Here is a 14,839-nt window from a genome sequence, read left to right as displayed (position 1 = left end):
ATTGAATGTGATATGGGCTTTGATGAAATGGCAAAGCTTCACTTGCATTATATAAAACATGCAACAGGGGAGGTACCCATACCACAGCATGACCCTGAGGGGTGAGACCACCCCCCAATCTTGAGAGCTCTTTTTAAAATCTATAGATTTTAATGCTTTCAGTAAATGTTACATTGTTTGTTAATAAACTACATTAGGATTGCACATCATTAATTAGATAAAAGTATAAAATACATGTGAGAAATATTCTATTGGTGCTCTTGTATATAAATATGTAAGCTGAGAGCAGCCACTTACTGCATATATTATTTTTTCCCATGGTTCACAAATTGCATAGAAAATCCAAGAAAAAAATCTTTAAATACATGAAGATTTAAATGTACTGTTTTGTATAAAATGCTTATTTAATACATTCTCTCTTTTTTTGTAGCTGAAGAGTCAATCATTTTATGTAAGGACTGTGGACTGCAGTTCAAACACAAGGATTCCTACTTGACTCACCTGCACCAACATGCCCTGGAAGAGGAGGAGGCTCAGCTGGAAGAGGAGGAGGAAACTCAGCTGGAAGTGGAGAAAACTCAGCTGGAAAAGGAGGAGACTCAGCTGGAAGAGGAGAAGACTCAGCTGGAAGAGGAGAAGACTCAGCTGGAAGACTGCAGGTCTCTTGCAACAGGTCAGGTGATGAGAGAAGACCGAGACGAAGACATGAGCCCAGTTGCGGATGCGGGTGACAAGAGCAGTTCGGCACAACTGCGATCTCCAGAGTCGACAAAAGATGTTCCGCCAGCCTCTGAGCAGAACGCACTTCGAAAGGTTTACTCCTGCCTGGTTTGTGGGAAGATTTACTCGTTCCTGAAGTCGTACGAAAAACACCTGAAGTTGCACAAAGACCCGCCCTCGACAGAACAAGACCAGCAACAAAAATACTGGAGCGATCCCAGCAATATAAAGTACGAGTGCCCAAATTGTGGGATGTCATTTATCAGACGCACGCGACTCATTAGTCATTTGAGAGTCCACAGGTCAAACAAATACTTGCAGTCGTCTCTGCACAAGTGTGATCAGTGCAACAAATTCTTTAAAAATGAAAAGTTGTGGACGGCTCACATCGAGCTACACAAGCAGAAGCGTTTTTGGTGTTTAAGTTGCGCCCAAGGTTTTTTGAATGAAGCGTCACTGGACAAACATCTGCAGCATCACATTCTGAGGCAGAACACCCCAAACACCAATGACTGGAGAGCTCAAATGGCCCACAAGCCAGCAAGTCAGCCAGACTCCCCGTCAAAAAAATATCTATGCCGATACTGCGGAAAGTCTTTCGGTCGAAGTAGACAATTAAATGCACACCAAATCCAACATACCAAACGTTTAAAGGGCCGCTTTAAGTCTTACAAATTCTCAACCATTCATGCGAACATCCAAAAGCCTAACAACACAGAACCCCTTACAGGTGTGAAAGAAGAAACMGAGRTTAAWACAAATATGGGAGAGCTTCAAACAAGCAAGCCTGCTGAATGTGGAGATCCAAAAGACTCAGAGGAGTCTGACTGTGGAGAGCCCATGCATCGCTTCGAGCTTCCCAAACCTCCCAAGGATCCAGGTACGGAGACTTCAGAACCCTGGATAGARTGTAATCTGGACAAGAATGAGCTGAAAGTACACAGAGAGCATAAGTACTGGGAGTGGGAGTGCATTGAATGTGATATGGGCTTTGATGAAATGGCAAAGCTTCACTTGCATTATATAAAACATGCAACAGGGGAGGTACCCATACCACAGCATGACCCCCAATCCTGAGAGGCCTTTTTAAAATCTGTGTAGATTTTTATGCTATCAGTAAGTGTTACATCGTTTGTTAATAAACCACATTAGGATTGCAAATATTTAGGATTTTGACACTGAGAAAACAGTCACAGATGTGAAGTTACTTTTTTATGAAAGAATTTTTGGTAAAAGTTGGAAACAAACTTCTAAACTAAAATAAATGCATTTTCCTTGATATTAGTGTCTTTGTTTAATTGCTCTAATATATGAAGTGTGTAATACTGTGTCAGCTGGTTCCACTAAATTTTGCTGTTTAAATTTAAAAGTTCATTGTTTGAAATTTAGTTTAACAATGGATAGAAAAGACTGGCCATTCTTCTAAAAATAAAACCCAGAACAGGATAGCTGAAAGTCCATTAAGTATTGGACCTTAAGTATTTGGTTTTGATAGAGGGCCAGAGTACACTATTATTTTCATTCTTCTTATTTTTGCAAAGCAYCCTGGGACATTTTTATTCAGGCAGAGGAATAGTACCTTTCAAGCAAAGTAGTTTAMGTTTAACTAGCAGTATTTGGTTGCTTTGATATGTTACTCCAACATTTACTAAATTTACTAAARACATTAAACAAATGTTTAATTCTCATGACAATGGTATGCAATTTTCAAATGTGTACAACAGCAATAATATAAAAATGTAAAAATCATTAATTAGATAAAAAATATAAAATACACAGGAGAGAAATAACACATTTTATTGGTACCCTTGTAAATAAGTATGGAAGCCGAGAGCGGCCGCTTTCTGCATACTTTTTTTTTCAAGATCAATTAAGCAGTGTTTTCTTGAGATAAGTTATGGTTTTATTGTGCATCGTTCAGTATCCATGCAGACAGCCCGATCCCCTCAGCTGGTCAACAATAAAGTGTATTACATCAGCAGGATCACTGGGTAAACGCCTGCTGATCTGCAGTCGGGCCAGCTGTYTCTGTAAATGACGAGGGCTGATAAAGTTATCTGTACAGGACAAACAAATCACAATTTCAGTCTGTAATAATCTTAAAATGACAAATTATGTACACTAGATTGCCTTCAGGCCCATGCCGCCCTTGCAAATGAGATCTGTGACCTCAGTGGGATTTGCCTGGTTAATACGGTAAATAAATAAGAATTAAACATCATCGATGAACAGCTGAGGAGACCAGGTCTAACTCCACCATGGTTACTGAAAATGAGGAAAACCATCTAGAAATTAACTTATCTCAAGATCTCATTATCACGAGAAAATCATGGGAAGTAATTAGATGCAGAAAGCGGCTCTTCCCTTAAGACAAATGATGCTGTAAATTAATTGTCTTAATTTTGCTCTTAGCAAATATATTTCTCCATGTTTTGCGAGTATTCCTAATAAAACATAGCTTATGATGCACCTCCACCAGTGCACGTGGAAAGATGAGCAGAAATGGGTGGTGGGCATCGTAATTAGGGCGAAAAAAAACCACAAATCCCATGATTCCCCTGTGCGGCCCTTGTCCACCGTGACGTCACGGAGTCTGCAGCTCCTCCGTGATGGCTTTGTGAGGAAAGGACGCGGAGATGTTTTGGGCGGCGGACGAGTCAAATCAGGTACCCACATCTATCTACACCCTCCCACTCGGTCAAAATCGTTTCGTGTGTTCGTGGAAACCGGAAAAAAATACGAACTGAACCGATATTTCATGTCTTTAGCGCCGTAGCAGAYCAGAAAGGCGGCTATTTGCATTCTGATTTAACCCAAACAATGTGTGAATAAGGCTAACTGGGCTATTGTTATATGTGTGTATCCGATGCTATTACAGAAATGTTGAATAGGAAAACGATAAACATATAAAAACCCCGCTATAACACTATTCACACATCTTTTAAGAGAATAGCCTTCAGCAGCTGCCSTCAATCATCCTCCTGCTATTGTAATTCAAATTATTTAAGCCCAGTCAGGGTCCCAGCTGTCCCATTGTGGGTTCATTTCTATTTCCTGCTTTTAATATTAGCTAACAATACAAAATAAACAACAGTTTGTATGGAAGCAGAAGATGATGCAGTGTTGTGTGTTTGTGTGTCTAGAAAAAGACTATTTCATTTGTGAAGCTGTGAAGCAAGAGAGCCATGCAGAGTCTACCCCAGGAACACACCGAATCCTGTCCTGTGACCACGTCCACTACAGAGACACTACCAGACACCGAAGCTACGCCAGAGCTAAGTGAACCAGATGCACGAGAGAAAGAGGCCAAGTCAAATACTGGTGCTGAAATTACAACAACAGGAGCACACGCTGCTGCTGAGACACCTGCAAACATGGCAGTCACTCCAGCAGCAGAACGTGAGCCCAGTGTCCGGTCACAGGYTGGGTCCAAAACTGCAAAGGTCCCGACTGAACCGGTCCGTGACACCAAATCAAAACGTGGAAGAGATGGACAGAAAGTGAAGAAGCAGGATAAAACGGTGAGCGACGGCAGGAAATATGTTATGTCCAAAAAGGCCATGGTGGATCCGCTGAAGATGGACATGTCCAAACCAATAGTTATGCCCCTCACATGTGAGTATTTTATGTTGCGTAGTTATCGAGGTCAGAATGACTTATATACTGGTCAAATAATACAATCTGACACATTTATTACAAGGAATTTTTTAAAAAGGGTCTTCAAATCACATATTTTCTTGTTGGGTTATTGTTTTGAACAGCTCTTCTTCCAGCAGGCAATGTGTTAATTAAACCAGAATGCCATGATTTGACTTAGGCCTTTATTTTATTTTAAACAAACTTTTAAACGTTTAGTAGCTGAACTATTTTTTTATTCAACCCACTTCCAAACTCCGATTCATATTAAAGCAACCTTTAATTTCGCTGCATTGCTCCACAGTAATRCATGTAATCATGACTTCTGAAAAAAATTTGATGAGTGTTTTTATCTTTCCATCAGACTTGCTACCAAATAAACATTTGTACGTGCAAAGTTCCTCTTGAACTGAATAATGAATAATATTTTATCTCACTGCTGCTAAAATTAAAATACCGGTACATATTTCTTACGGGGCGGTTGTGGCAGAGTGGTTAGGGGAGCCGTCCTGGAACCAGTAGGTCGCTGGTTCAATCCCCCGTCCAGCTGTTTCAGTTGTCGTGTCCCTAAAGACTCTGATGTGTTTCCATCCCATCAGTGTATGAATGTGATTGGCACTGATTAGTCTCCATAGATGTCCTGATGCATCCTGATGCAGAATACAGGTAGAAAAAAATCTACCTGGATTTTTTTCTACCTGGAGTCTCCTTAGATGATTGTACATATTAGCTTTGTAGAGATCTAATAAAGTGCTGTGTGAATTAGGGCAATGTGTAATGCGCTTTGAGTATCCTGCTTGGATAGAAAGGTGCTATATAAGAACAGCCCATTTACCATTCTACTAGTGAGGATCAGTGCCTTCAAATCCGAGACCATGGTCTCTTGAGCCAGAAAAGTGTAGGGTCCCTTCTCCGGGTCGGGGAGGAGGTCCTGCCCCAAGTGGACGAGTTTAAGTATCTCGGGGTCTTGTTGACAAATGAGGGAAGAGTGGAGCGGGAGATCGACAGGCGGATTGGTTCATTTGAAAATAGTGCGGTTTAACTATACATCATAGTATACTTCTTAAAGTTCTTTCCTCTGTTAGTAAATCACAGTGATTTGATCAGAAGCAACCAGACAATTGACTGATATCTTCTAGGATATTTTAGATTGAGCATTTGTCTGTACACAGAGAATAGGTTTGTACGTTACTTGCTGACTTTCTCTGATTTGTAATTCTGTTTTTCTGCAGCGTCTGAGCTTTCCCTGCAGTGCATTGAGTGCCATATCATCTTCAGTGACCACAAGAGCAAAGAGCGCCACCTCAAGCTGAGCCACCCTGCAGAATATGAACAGTGCATCCTGAGGAATGCTCTTTTTGCCTGCTATGTCTGCGACCGCCACTTCACCAACTCCACGGAGCTCATGGCCCACCAGAAAGCCCACACGGAGAAGAAACCCTTCAAGTGTCCCATCTGTGGGCTGGCTTTCAAGAAGTCGTCAGAACTCACGGTTCATAAAAAGATCCATTGTGGCGAGGACGGATATGCCTGCACCGAATGTGGCAAGGCCTGCAAAACGCTGACGCTCCTGAAGTATCACCAGCGCACTCACACAGGAGACCGACCGTATGTCTGCAAGGAGTGTGGAAAGAGGTTCAACATGCCCAAAGCTCTGCAGAAACACATGGCGATACATTCACCAGAAGGAGCTGAAGCACAAGGAGAGGACACCCCGGCCAAACCAAAACGGAAGAAAAACGATGGTAAGGAAAATTTCTGAGGTGAACATATTTTAATTGCACATATAAAATCTATTTATTGTCTTTTTGTTTTAGACAAATTTCCATGAGTCTCAGTTGACTTTGCATTGTTATAAACAGACAATTACCTGTGGACTTTCTTATTTGCCAAACTAAGAAAATGAACAACATTAATACCTGCTGATTATAGGTTTTAGTATTAAGAAATGAAACATCACAAAACTGATTATTTAAGTGTAGACTTTTATTCTGAATAACATTTTCTGTGTTAAAATACATTTAATGTCAGCTGACAAAAACATCATCCCCACTTTCCATTTTTATGATTTTTCAGGTGCTCCTGCAACAAAGTATCCTTGTTCAGTCTGCAAGGCCTCTTTCAAGACCCCAAAAACGCGGCAACATCACATGAAAACGAAGCACAAACTTGAGGCCGCCAATATTGCCCCCCCTGCTGGGCCGCTGTCAAAACAAAACATGCCCACCATAACTCCAATAGCTGTTCCTCAACCAGCGCTTTTGCAAGTAGAGCCTCACGGACCTCTGCAAAAAGTGGACGCCAATATTGACACGGAGCAGATTCGTAAGCTTATCGAATCGTTGGGAAATGTGCAGAAGGTGAACCAAGTCGTTATATTGGGGCAGGTGCCTCCTCATGCCCCCCCACTGGAATTACAGCAGGTGTCAGAACCAACAGAGCTGGTGAATTTGAATCTTAGTCCACCACAGATTGACTTTATCGGACTGAAACAGACAGAGGCTAAGACGGATGAACTCGATCCTTCAATTGACCCAATGGAGCAAACGATTATACTGGAACCCATTACTCCAGACGGACAGCTAGAAAACCCCTCCTTCACAGATCTCAGCTCCCATGTTGCAGCAGGTGGACATATAGAACTAACATTCATTGAGGCCGGACAAACGGAAAGACCTGAGGGTGAATTGATGGGTGTTCAGGTCCTCCAGCAACCTGAGAATATTGCAACTCACTTTGATCCTATGGTTTGTCAGAATGAGGCGGATAATCTCAAAGAAAACCTCGAGCAAACAGTCATATTAGAACTCACCCCTGCTTTGATGCCAGATATGGAGCTGGACCAAATTCAGACTGAACCACAAATTGAAGTCACTTCCTCTTCGTTGATGCTCAACACTGACCAGGAGACCCCTGAACAGACTGTGATAAGTGAGGAAAAAKACAGCCTGCCAGTTCTACCATTTATGTCCACAGAGCAACAAGCTCATCCTTCTTCTGCATTTCCATCGGACACACAAGCTCCAAGTAGATCTAAAACACCCTCTGAAGAAGAGTCTGAAATGAAAAAAGTCAGTCTAGATCAGGTTGCTGAGGTGGATACAAAGACTCATGATCAGGTTAAGCAGGATCTTGCTGAAAAATTGCAGATGGAAGACAAAAATACCCCATCTGAAGTAAAAGACTCATTTGCTAAAGAAATTTCCTCACAGTTAGAGACGACACAGACTTCAGAGTTACCTATAAATGTAATGTCAGCTCAAGAGTTGGTCAAAGTACGGAAAAGAAAGCCAGCCAGGACATTTTTTTTCCAGGGATATATGCATGACTTGATGGACTTTCAGTTTGATGTCAAACCAGCCAAGCGCCAAAAAACAAAGAAGTCTCATCTCGTTGTGAAATTTGGCTCACAAAACAAAGACAAGAAAAGCAAGAAACAGAAGAAACAAACTCAGCAGCATCAGCCAGTACAGGAAGACCTGATCAAAAGTAAAGCTAAAGGGAAAAAACTTTCAGAGAAAAAAGTACAAACACCCAAAAAGAGAGGAAAGGGGAAAAAGGAGAAGACAGTGGAGAGTGTGTTGTCAGAAGGTGATATAAAATCGCCTGCAACACAAACGCCGCAGGTGCAACAAATCAAAGACGATACGGGTAAGAATAAAGTGAAAAAGCAAAAAGTAGCCAAGGAAGGCAAAGCCCACTTGAGTGAACAAAAAGCTGTGGCATCACCTATGTTTAAAAAGAAAAAACAAGCAAAAATACTGCAAAAAGATCAACCTAAGAGTGCAAAGACGGGAAAGGGAAAGAAAAAAATCTCAAAAGCGCAGGCAGAAAAAGCAGAAGAAACTGGTTCACATATAAACCAAGACTCTCTGCTTTTACTGAAAGGTCATAAACAGCCTCAACTGAAAGTCTACAAGTTAGACCCTTCAAAGGCATCTGGCACTACACCGGAGACGTCACCTAGTGACTCCCGATCAGCGTCTCATACAAAGAAGTCCACAGACGGCGCTGCAGATGGTAAGAAAAAAGGAGGACGAACCAAGAAAACACAGAAGGCTCTTTCCCTGTTGTCAACATTAAAGGTTTCCCATCAACCACCTGAGACAGTACCCATCAAACCAAAGCCCACCAGGAAACGTAAAGCGTCCTCAAATGTGGAAACTGAAGGAGTGATAACTTCCAAACATGCCTTAGAATGTAAAAACTGTGGAGAGAAATTTAATGAAGTCTCGTCCCTTCAAAAGCACAAGACGACGGCTCATATCGTCGAGAGCCCTAGTCTCACATACACCAATGGAAACGTCTTCGAGGGCGTCTCCAGCTGTTCTGATCTGTTCCAACTTCCAAAAGAACACAGTAAGGTCATTAGGGTGATGAAGTCTCCTATAGACTGGGATACTGAGCATGAAATGGCATTAGAGGACAGAGAACTRAGTGTCTCCTTTCCAGCTTTAATCCCATCTCCATCTTTACCAATCCCTCCTCAAGATGCTGAAATGAGGACATGTGAAGAGAAGGATGGAAGTAAAACTGTGATAGATAAGCAATCCCATCACTCTCTAGATGTGCAGTCATTGTCTGATGAAAAAACATGTAGGCAACCAAATTTTACACCTAAATCTACTTTCTTTTCTCTGACAAAGAGCTCTGAGACAGGAGAACATTTGGCAACAGRTGAAGACAAGCAAGAAGAAGAAGATGCCACAAAGAATCCTCACTTTGAATCTAAAGGCCAGGGTAACACAGACGAGGACATTAAGGAGGATTTACTTCTAGAGGTAGATTTAGTAACTGTTGGGGAGCAGAGTGAGAGAGATGATCTGGTTTTGCATACTAACAGCATTGACCAAAATGAATCCAACGAAGGCTGCCATTCTGAGCAACACTCTGAGCAAGTTAGTAAAGAGACACCATTAAAAAGTTTGACCTCTCAAACCGTGTCATGCTCCACTCATGAAGTGGAGGTCAAAGAAGAGAATGAAGAAACATTAGTCCAGAAGAGAAAAGAAGCAGAGAAGAGAGATGTCCTGACGAATCCTCAAGAAAGCGATGTCCTACCAGTTSGAGATAATCACAAACGAATGGACCTGGAGAATGAACAGAATGAATGTCAGCTAGTTTATGAAAAGCATCCTCTTTTCTCAGATTTAGACATGGCCAACCATCGGACTTGCACAAAGACGCAGGCCAGTAATGAGTTTGCAGGTGTGAAAACCAATCCCCCTGTAGCGTGTTTACCTTCCATTCCTGCWACGTTGGAAAAATCCCCTGAAAAACCAGTTGAGTTTGAGCTGAAGTCTCTAAGCACAAGAGTTGAAGAAGTGACGASTGAAGGGAGACTGCAGGGGGAAGAAGAAAATGGTCGGGAGCGTGACCATTCTCCAGGAAACGTCCTTGAGAAGTTCCTCACATCAAGGCAAAGAGCAACTGCTGCCAAGGAGACTGAAAGGAGCAACCAAAAACAGGTGAAGTGTTGCTTGTACCATTTTTAAAAAGTACACTCAACACTAAATTTGATATTGGTAATATATAAATGTTTCTTTTTGTTCCAGGTACAGGTTCAGAAAGGACCAGAGATCAAGGTGGAAGAGAACAGGTCAGATCCTCTGCTGGTTACACCAACCTGCCAGGGCAGACAGTGTCCCAGTGTCCAAACAGAGCATCATCAAGACATAAGAAGTGTTTTGGTGAAAGAGGAAATCAGCTCTGTGCTGAACACTACTCAGGAGCCGCAAGGCAGCAAACAAATGCAGTGGAATCTGGAGCCAGTCGTCAACGAGAACACAGACATCCCACGTGAGTTTTTAAGAGTTCATATAATGTTTCAGGTGGTTTCACTTATCTTCACCGTGTTACAAACCTTTGTCTGAAATGCCTTATTGGTGGTCCAGGTTTTTCTTGTTTTTTATGTCAGTAAACACATTTTCATCCTTCATAATGCAAAATGAATGGCCAGCCTCTCAACTACCTCATTAGAGACGGACTGTATTTACCTCAGGCTTCTGTGTTTTAACATTTCTGCTGCAAATTATTTACCTCAGAAGTCAGACTTCATATTCAGACTTCTGGTTTTTTCCACTTAGACTTTGGAAATTATAATGTTTGAGTTCAAATGTAACGCACTATTAGTTCTGATGATAATTTCCTCACAACAGGTGCAACAAATCATCATGACTTGTTGCACATTGTACAGCTCTTGCTACCTTTAGCTTTATAACTTTGTTGTAAATATTGGAGCTGTGTTGAACCTATGACTGGAGGCTTTAAGCCCAGCTAAGAATTATCAGGTCTGAGAGTCTGTTTTTGTACTTTTCCTGCATATAAGCATGTCTCTCTGAGTTGTACTTGTTGAACCTATATTTACTTTGACTTATGTCCATTCCTTCAACTTGCTTTTATGCCAGCTGAGCATTCAGAGGTGGCTGACCATTATACTGTAAGTGCTATTTGAAATGTTTTGGGCAGCACGACGGCTCAGTGGTTAGCACTGATGCCTCACAACAAGAAGGTCCTGGGTTCGATCCCCGTTTTGGACCTGGGGTCTTTCTGTGCAGAGTTTTCATATTCTCCTCGTGCTTGCGTGGGTTTTCTCCGAGTACTCCAGTTTACCAGTTTATCTGCTCTTCGGCAGTTATTTGGAAAGCGTTGACTGGAGCACACTCAAACAATCTGTTCTGTGTGGACTTCTGGAGGGCGTTCACCAGCTGGGGTAGTGTAGAGAGAGTCACATAATTTTCTGCATTTAGAAAGACTTCGGCTTAAAATATTTCCACACTTTCGACGTCTTTGGACGTTTCCTTGGCTGAACTCTGTCATCGGGGTCTTCTTCACGTGTACTGCTCGGACCGGCTGCCGCCATTTTCTTTGCCTTCTCCTCTTTCGACGTATTCACGTAAAACGACGTGTCGATGGTATGTTGTGTGTGTCGACGTATTTATGCAGCCGACGTAACCGGTGACGTCGACTAGTCGGGACAGCACTACTCGGCCAACYGATTTATCTGCACCATTTTCCTGAATTTTGGGAGATCTTCCGATACTTAGATAAGATTGGTGGAGTAGATCAGCTTTTCGTCTACCTCCACATAGGTCTGAAAATCAGCCACTATCCYCCTTTGTTCTACTGTGAGCACTAATGTYCAGTTAAAACAAGTCTGTGTTGTTTCAAGGGTATTATTGAAGATATATTGTGACCTTATAACACCTGACAGGTTCAGCTATTTAAAAAATGGTATTGGTCAAAATCAGCAKGTCAGACCTTTTAAAGATCAGTGATCAGACAGAAAACTGTAATCGGTGCACCCCGTCTTTACCTAAACAAGCATTGACCGTATTTACCATAAGGTAGAAAATAAACAAGTAATATATTTATAATGTAATGTATAGAGCAGAAATGGGTGAATCACAGTTTTGGTTTGTTTTCAGTAATGGAGAATGCTGAAACTACAAGGGACTGTAGCGTTTCCTCCAACCAGTGCATCTTTTATCCAGTGAAGGAGGAGGAGCGGGAGGTCCTGCTGGGGACCAGCACGGGGAGCTCAACCCCAGARGGGTCTGATAATACAACTCAGGCTGCAAACTGTGATACATGTAAGTATCTTCCTTAATCACRTTATGTTTAGATTTTCTATTTTACCAAAGATTATAGAAGGAAAGAAAAACTCAATTTAAACTTTAATCTTGATGAACCAGATGAAAGTAGACCATCTTCAGCAGACTATCAGGAGACGGTTGTTAGAGGTTTATCAGAACCAGGGGTCGGTGAATTCACATCCAGCCAAGGTTTGTTTGTGTTTACAATTTGCAACAAATTTGGTTTCCAATCTGAAATTCTTTCATTAAACAATAGTAATTAATCTTTCAGCTTTGTCTGACTCTGAGTGGCAGCATCCTTCAGACCTCCAGGACTTTCTGCTCCAGAGTGCCGATGAAGAAAACACAAGGGGCTTTGGATTATCTGAGCCCCAGCTTGACAGAGAAGCATACATTTTGGCATACTTCAATCAGTACAAATCGAGGAGGGAACAACAGCCGAATCAAACAGYAACAAAGTACAGTAATACCTCATTATTTGTAACTTTTCTCACAAAACTGGAAACATAGAAAACCTGTGTTTTCTTCAGTGATACTGTCATACCTGTACGTTGCACATCATTGTAATCATGTATTACTCCATTTTATATGAAGCTTTATTAGGAGAAAATTGCTTCAATGTAGTTATAATTGCTTTTTTTTTTCTTCATAGTTTGCCAACATCTACAATCCATATCCAAGCACAAAGTGTTGAAAACAGGACAAGAGAGCCCATTAATTACTTCTCCAGGTATTTTAGTTGGGATACATGGGTGGACATTGCCTCCTGCACAAATGAACAAWCCAACATGCCACATCCTGTCACAGCCAAAGAGGTTGCATGTTTTGTTGGGGTCCACATTGCAATGGGAACGTTGAAGGTTTGTATTCCTTTTGGTTTGATCTCTGAAAGGATTTGTTGATTGCTAGATGGAGACATAAACAAAACCCTGTAAGTCATTGGGTCTGTTGCTTTTCAGTTTCCCAGTCCGATGCTGTACTGGGAGGACCTGACCAAGGTGCCGTTGATTGCTGAAGCCATCCCACAAACTCGTTTCCTTGAGCTGTCCCACGTGTTGAAGCTGGCGTCTCCTTCCAAAGGATTGACTAAAAGTGATGTAAAAAGCCAAGAACAGGGTAAAACCTGCACAAGGAGTCTGAGTGRAATTCCTCAGGGCAGAGAYGGGCAGCACAAAAGCGACACCTCGAACGGTTTACAAATGCAGACTGATCCTCTGTGGAAGGTTCTGCCATTGTTGCATCGTTTCAATGCCGGGTGCGAGTCATTCAAACAACAAGGCGATTATGCCGTTGATCAACGCTCGCTTCCTCTGATGAGTGCAAACAGGTGGTGTCTACACTGCACTACATTAACCGGGCACGACGGTTTACTCATACACGTGGATCTCAAACTGGATCTGTCAGACAAAGAAGACACGGTGGAAAGAATGGTCCCTAAAGGCAGCACGGTGTTCCTTTGCAAGCAGGAGCTCTCGACCCCTGCCATGCTGGAACGCCTTTTAGCCGCCGGGGTTCACGGGGCGGGCAGAGTGGGAGGGGCGCGAGGACACATCGGGGATGAGTTCGTGAGCTCCGACGGGAAGCTGATGCTGCGCAGGTCTCACGGCGGCTTCATACTCTCCACTGCCGGGGACGGCCAAAGGAACATGGCCTCCCTTATCGACAGCTTTGAGAAGGCCCAGACGTCGTCTCGTTTCAGCGGAGACCTACAAAATCTGTACCTCACCCCCCAGACGGCTTCTCCACCGTGCTGTTGGCCCCAAGCGGTGCTATGGTACCTGACAGATGCGGCTCTGGTGAACTCCTGGCTCCTGTACCGACAGGATCACAGAGCGGCATGCGCACCTCTGACCTTCATGGCCTTCAGACTGGAGGTGTCCAAGGCTCTGATCCACTCCAGCCGCTCTGACACTCAGGACTCGGTGCCCCCTCAGCCTCCTTCAGAGGAGACTCATACTACAAATGAAACTCCCAGTCCCCTCCTGCTGGAGGAGAGTCCTTTGCCCGACACAGCCATTCGGTACGATGGTTCTGGCCACTGGCCTGAGCAGCTCGGGGAGGGTGAGGGGGGCCGGTGTCGTTTTGGAGACTGTCAGAGAACGTCACGAGTGTTATGCCTTAAGTGCTGCGTCTTTCTTTGTATCTCACGCAACCACAACTGCTTTTTGAATTTTCATAATCAAGGGAGTTTGGGAAAAGAGCAGTAACTCTAGAACCCCTGGCAAAAAATATGAAACCACCACTCTCGTAGGAAGTTCAACTGTTTACTTTTTATAAACAAAAATGAGACAGACATGCCACAAAAAATTTTCCCCAAAAATTTTTTAGCTGTCTGGAAACTATGAAAAAATAAAGAAAATAAATTGTAGTAGTCAGACACATTTGCTTTTCCTCTTTGAAATTTTTAAGTTTTATAGCATGTTTAAATTTTTTTTACATTAATAACACTAATATATTAATATTTTTCTAATTTTGATCTATCTTTGCTTCTGTTTAGCGTCGTCATGGTTGCTAGGTGACATGACGTACGCCGGGGTAAGGACGGGAGGCTAGACCATCCAAATTCACCGCCTCTTTTTTTCCGGTCTTCTTGGTCTACCAAGGACCTGGCCCACCTCGACTGGGTAGTCTGGGTCCTTCGGAGGACCCGGCCTGTCGTTTTGAACACAGAGACTTGGACGGGCATGGTTGGGAGGAGGTTGAGGTGGMTCGGGCATCTGGTAAGGATGCCTCCTGGACGCCTCCCTGGTGAGGTGTTCCGGGCGGCCCAGAGGAAGACCCAGGACACGCCGGAGGGACTACAGCGGGTAAAATAAGTATTGAACACGTCACCATTTTTCTCAGTAAATATATTACTAGAGGTGCTAATGACATGAAATTTTCACCAG

The 14,839-nt window shown here is 42.8% G+C and overlaps 2 protein-coding genes across 3 annotated transcripts in view; both read left to right on the top strand.

Annotated features, from left to right (window-relative positions):
- si:ch211-261d7.6 (zinc finger protein 91) overlaps positions 1 to 1,999 on the top strand; it is an 11,459-nt gene extending 9,460 nt beyond the window's left edge. The window contains exon 2 of the mRNA XM_014016579.1: positions 414 to 1,999. Within this exon, the coding sequence (XP_013872033.1) occupies positions 414 to 1,797 (1,384 nt within the window). The 3' untranslated portion in view covers positions 1,798 to 1,999. The remainder of the gene's footprint in view (positions 1 to 413) is intronic.
- A 1,259-nt stretch (positions 2,000 to 3,258) lies between these two features.
- Positions 3,259 to 14,476, top strand: znf576.1 (zinc finger protein 576, tandem duplicate 1). 2 transcript variants are annotated; one of them, XM_014016604.1, is made up of 10 exons: positions 3,259 to 3,386; positions 3,864 to 4,335; positions 5,589 to 6,101; positions 6,433 to 9,824; positions 9,918 to 10,155; positions 11,784 to 11,948; positions 12,051 to 12,140; positions 12,223 to 12,409; positions 12,604 to 12,811; positions 12,911 to 14,476. In XM_014016604.1, exons 2-10 carry the CDS (start codon positions 3,906 to 3,908, stop codon positions 14,156 to 14,158), a joined length of 6,471 nt encoding a protein of 2,156 aa, XP_013872058.1. In that variant the 5' UTR covers positions 3,259 to 3,386; positions 3,864 to 3,905; the 3' UTR covers positions 14,159 to 14,476. The 2 variants fall into 2 exon arrangements, with proteins under 2 accessions (XP_013872058.1, XP_013872056.1); XM_014016602.1 differs by having other exon boundaries at positions 3,260 to 3,386; positions 9,912 to 10,155.
- The last annotated feature ends 363 nt before the right edge of the window (positions 14,477 to 14,839 follow it).

This window comes from Austrofundulus limnaeus, unplaced genomic scaffold, assembly GCF_001266775.1.
Source record: "Austrofundulus limnaeus strain Quisiro unplaced genomic scaffold, Austrofundulus_limnaeus-1.0 Scaffold148, whole genome shotgun sequence".
Taxonomy (NCBI): Eukaryota; Metazoa; Chordata; class Actinopteri; order Cyprinodontiformes; family Rivulidae; genus Austrofundulus; species Austrofundulus limnaeus.
Note: the sequence above shows the minus strand (reverse complement) of the source record. Positions and strands in the feature narration are given on the sequence as shown.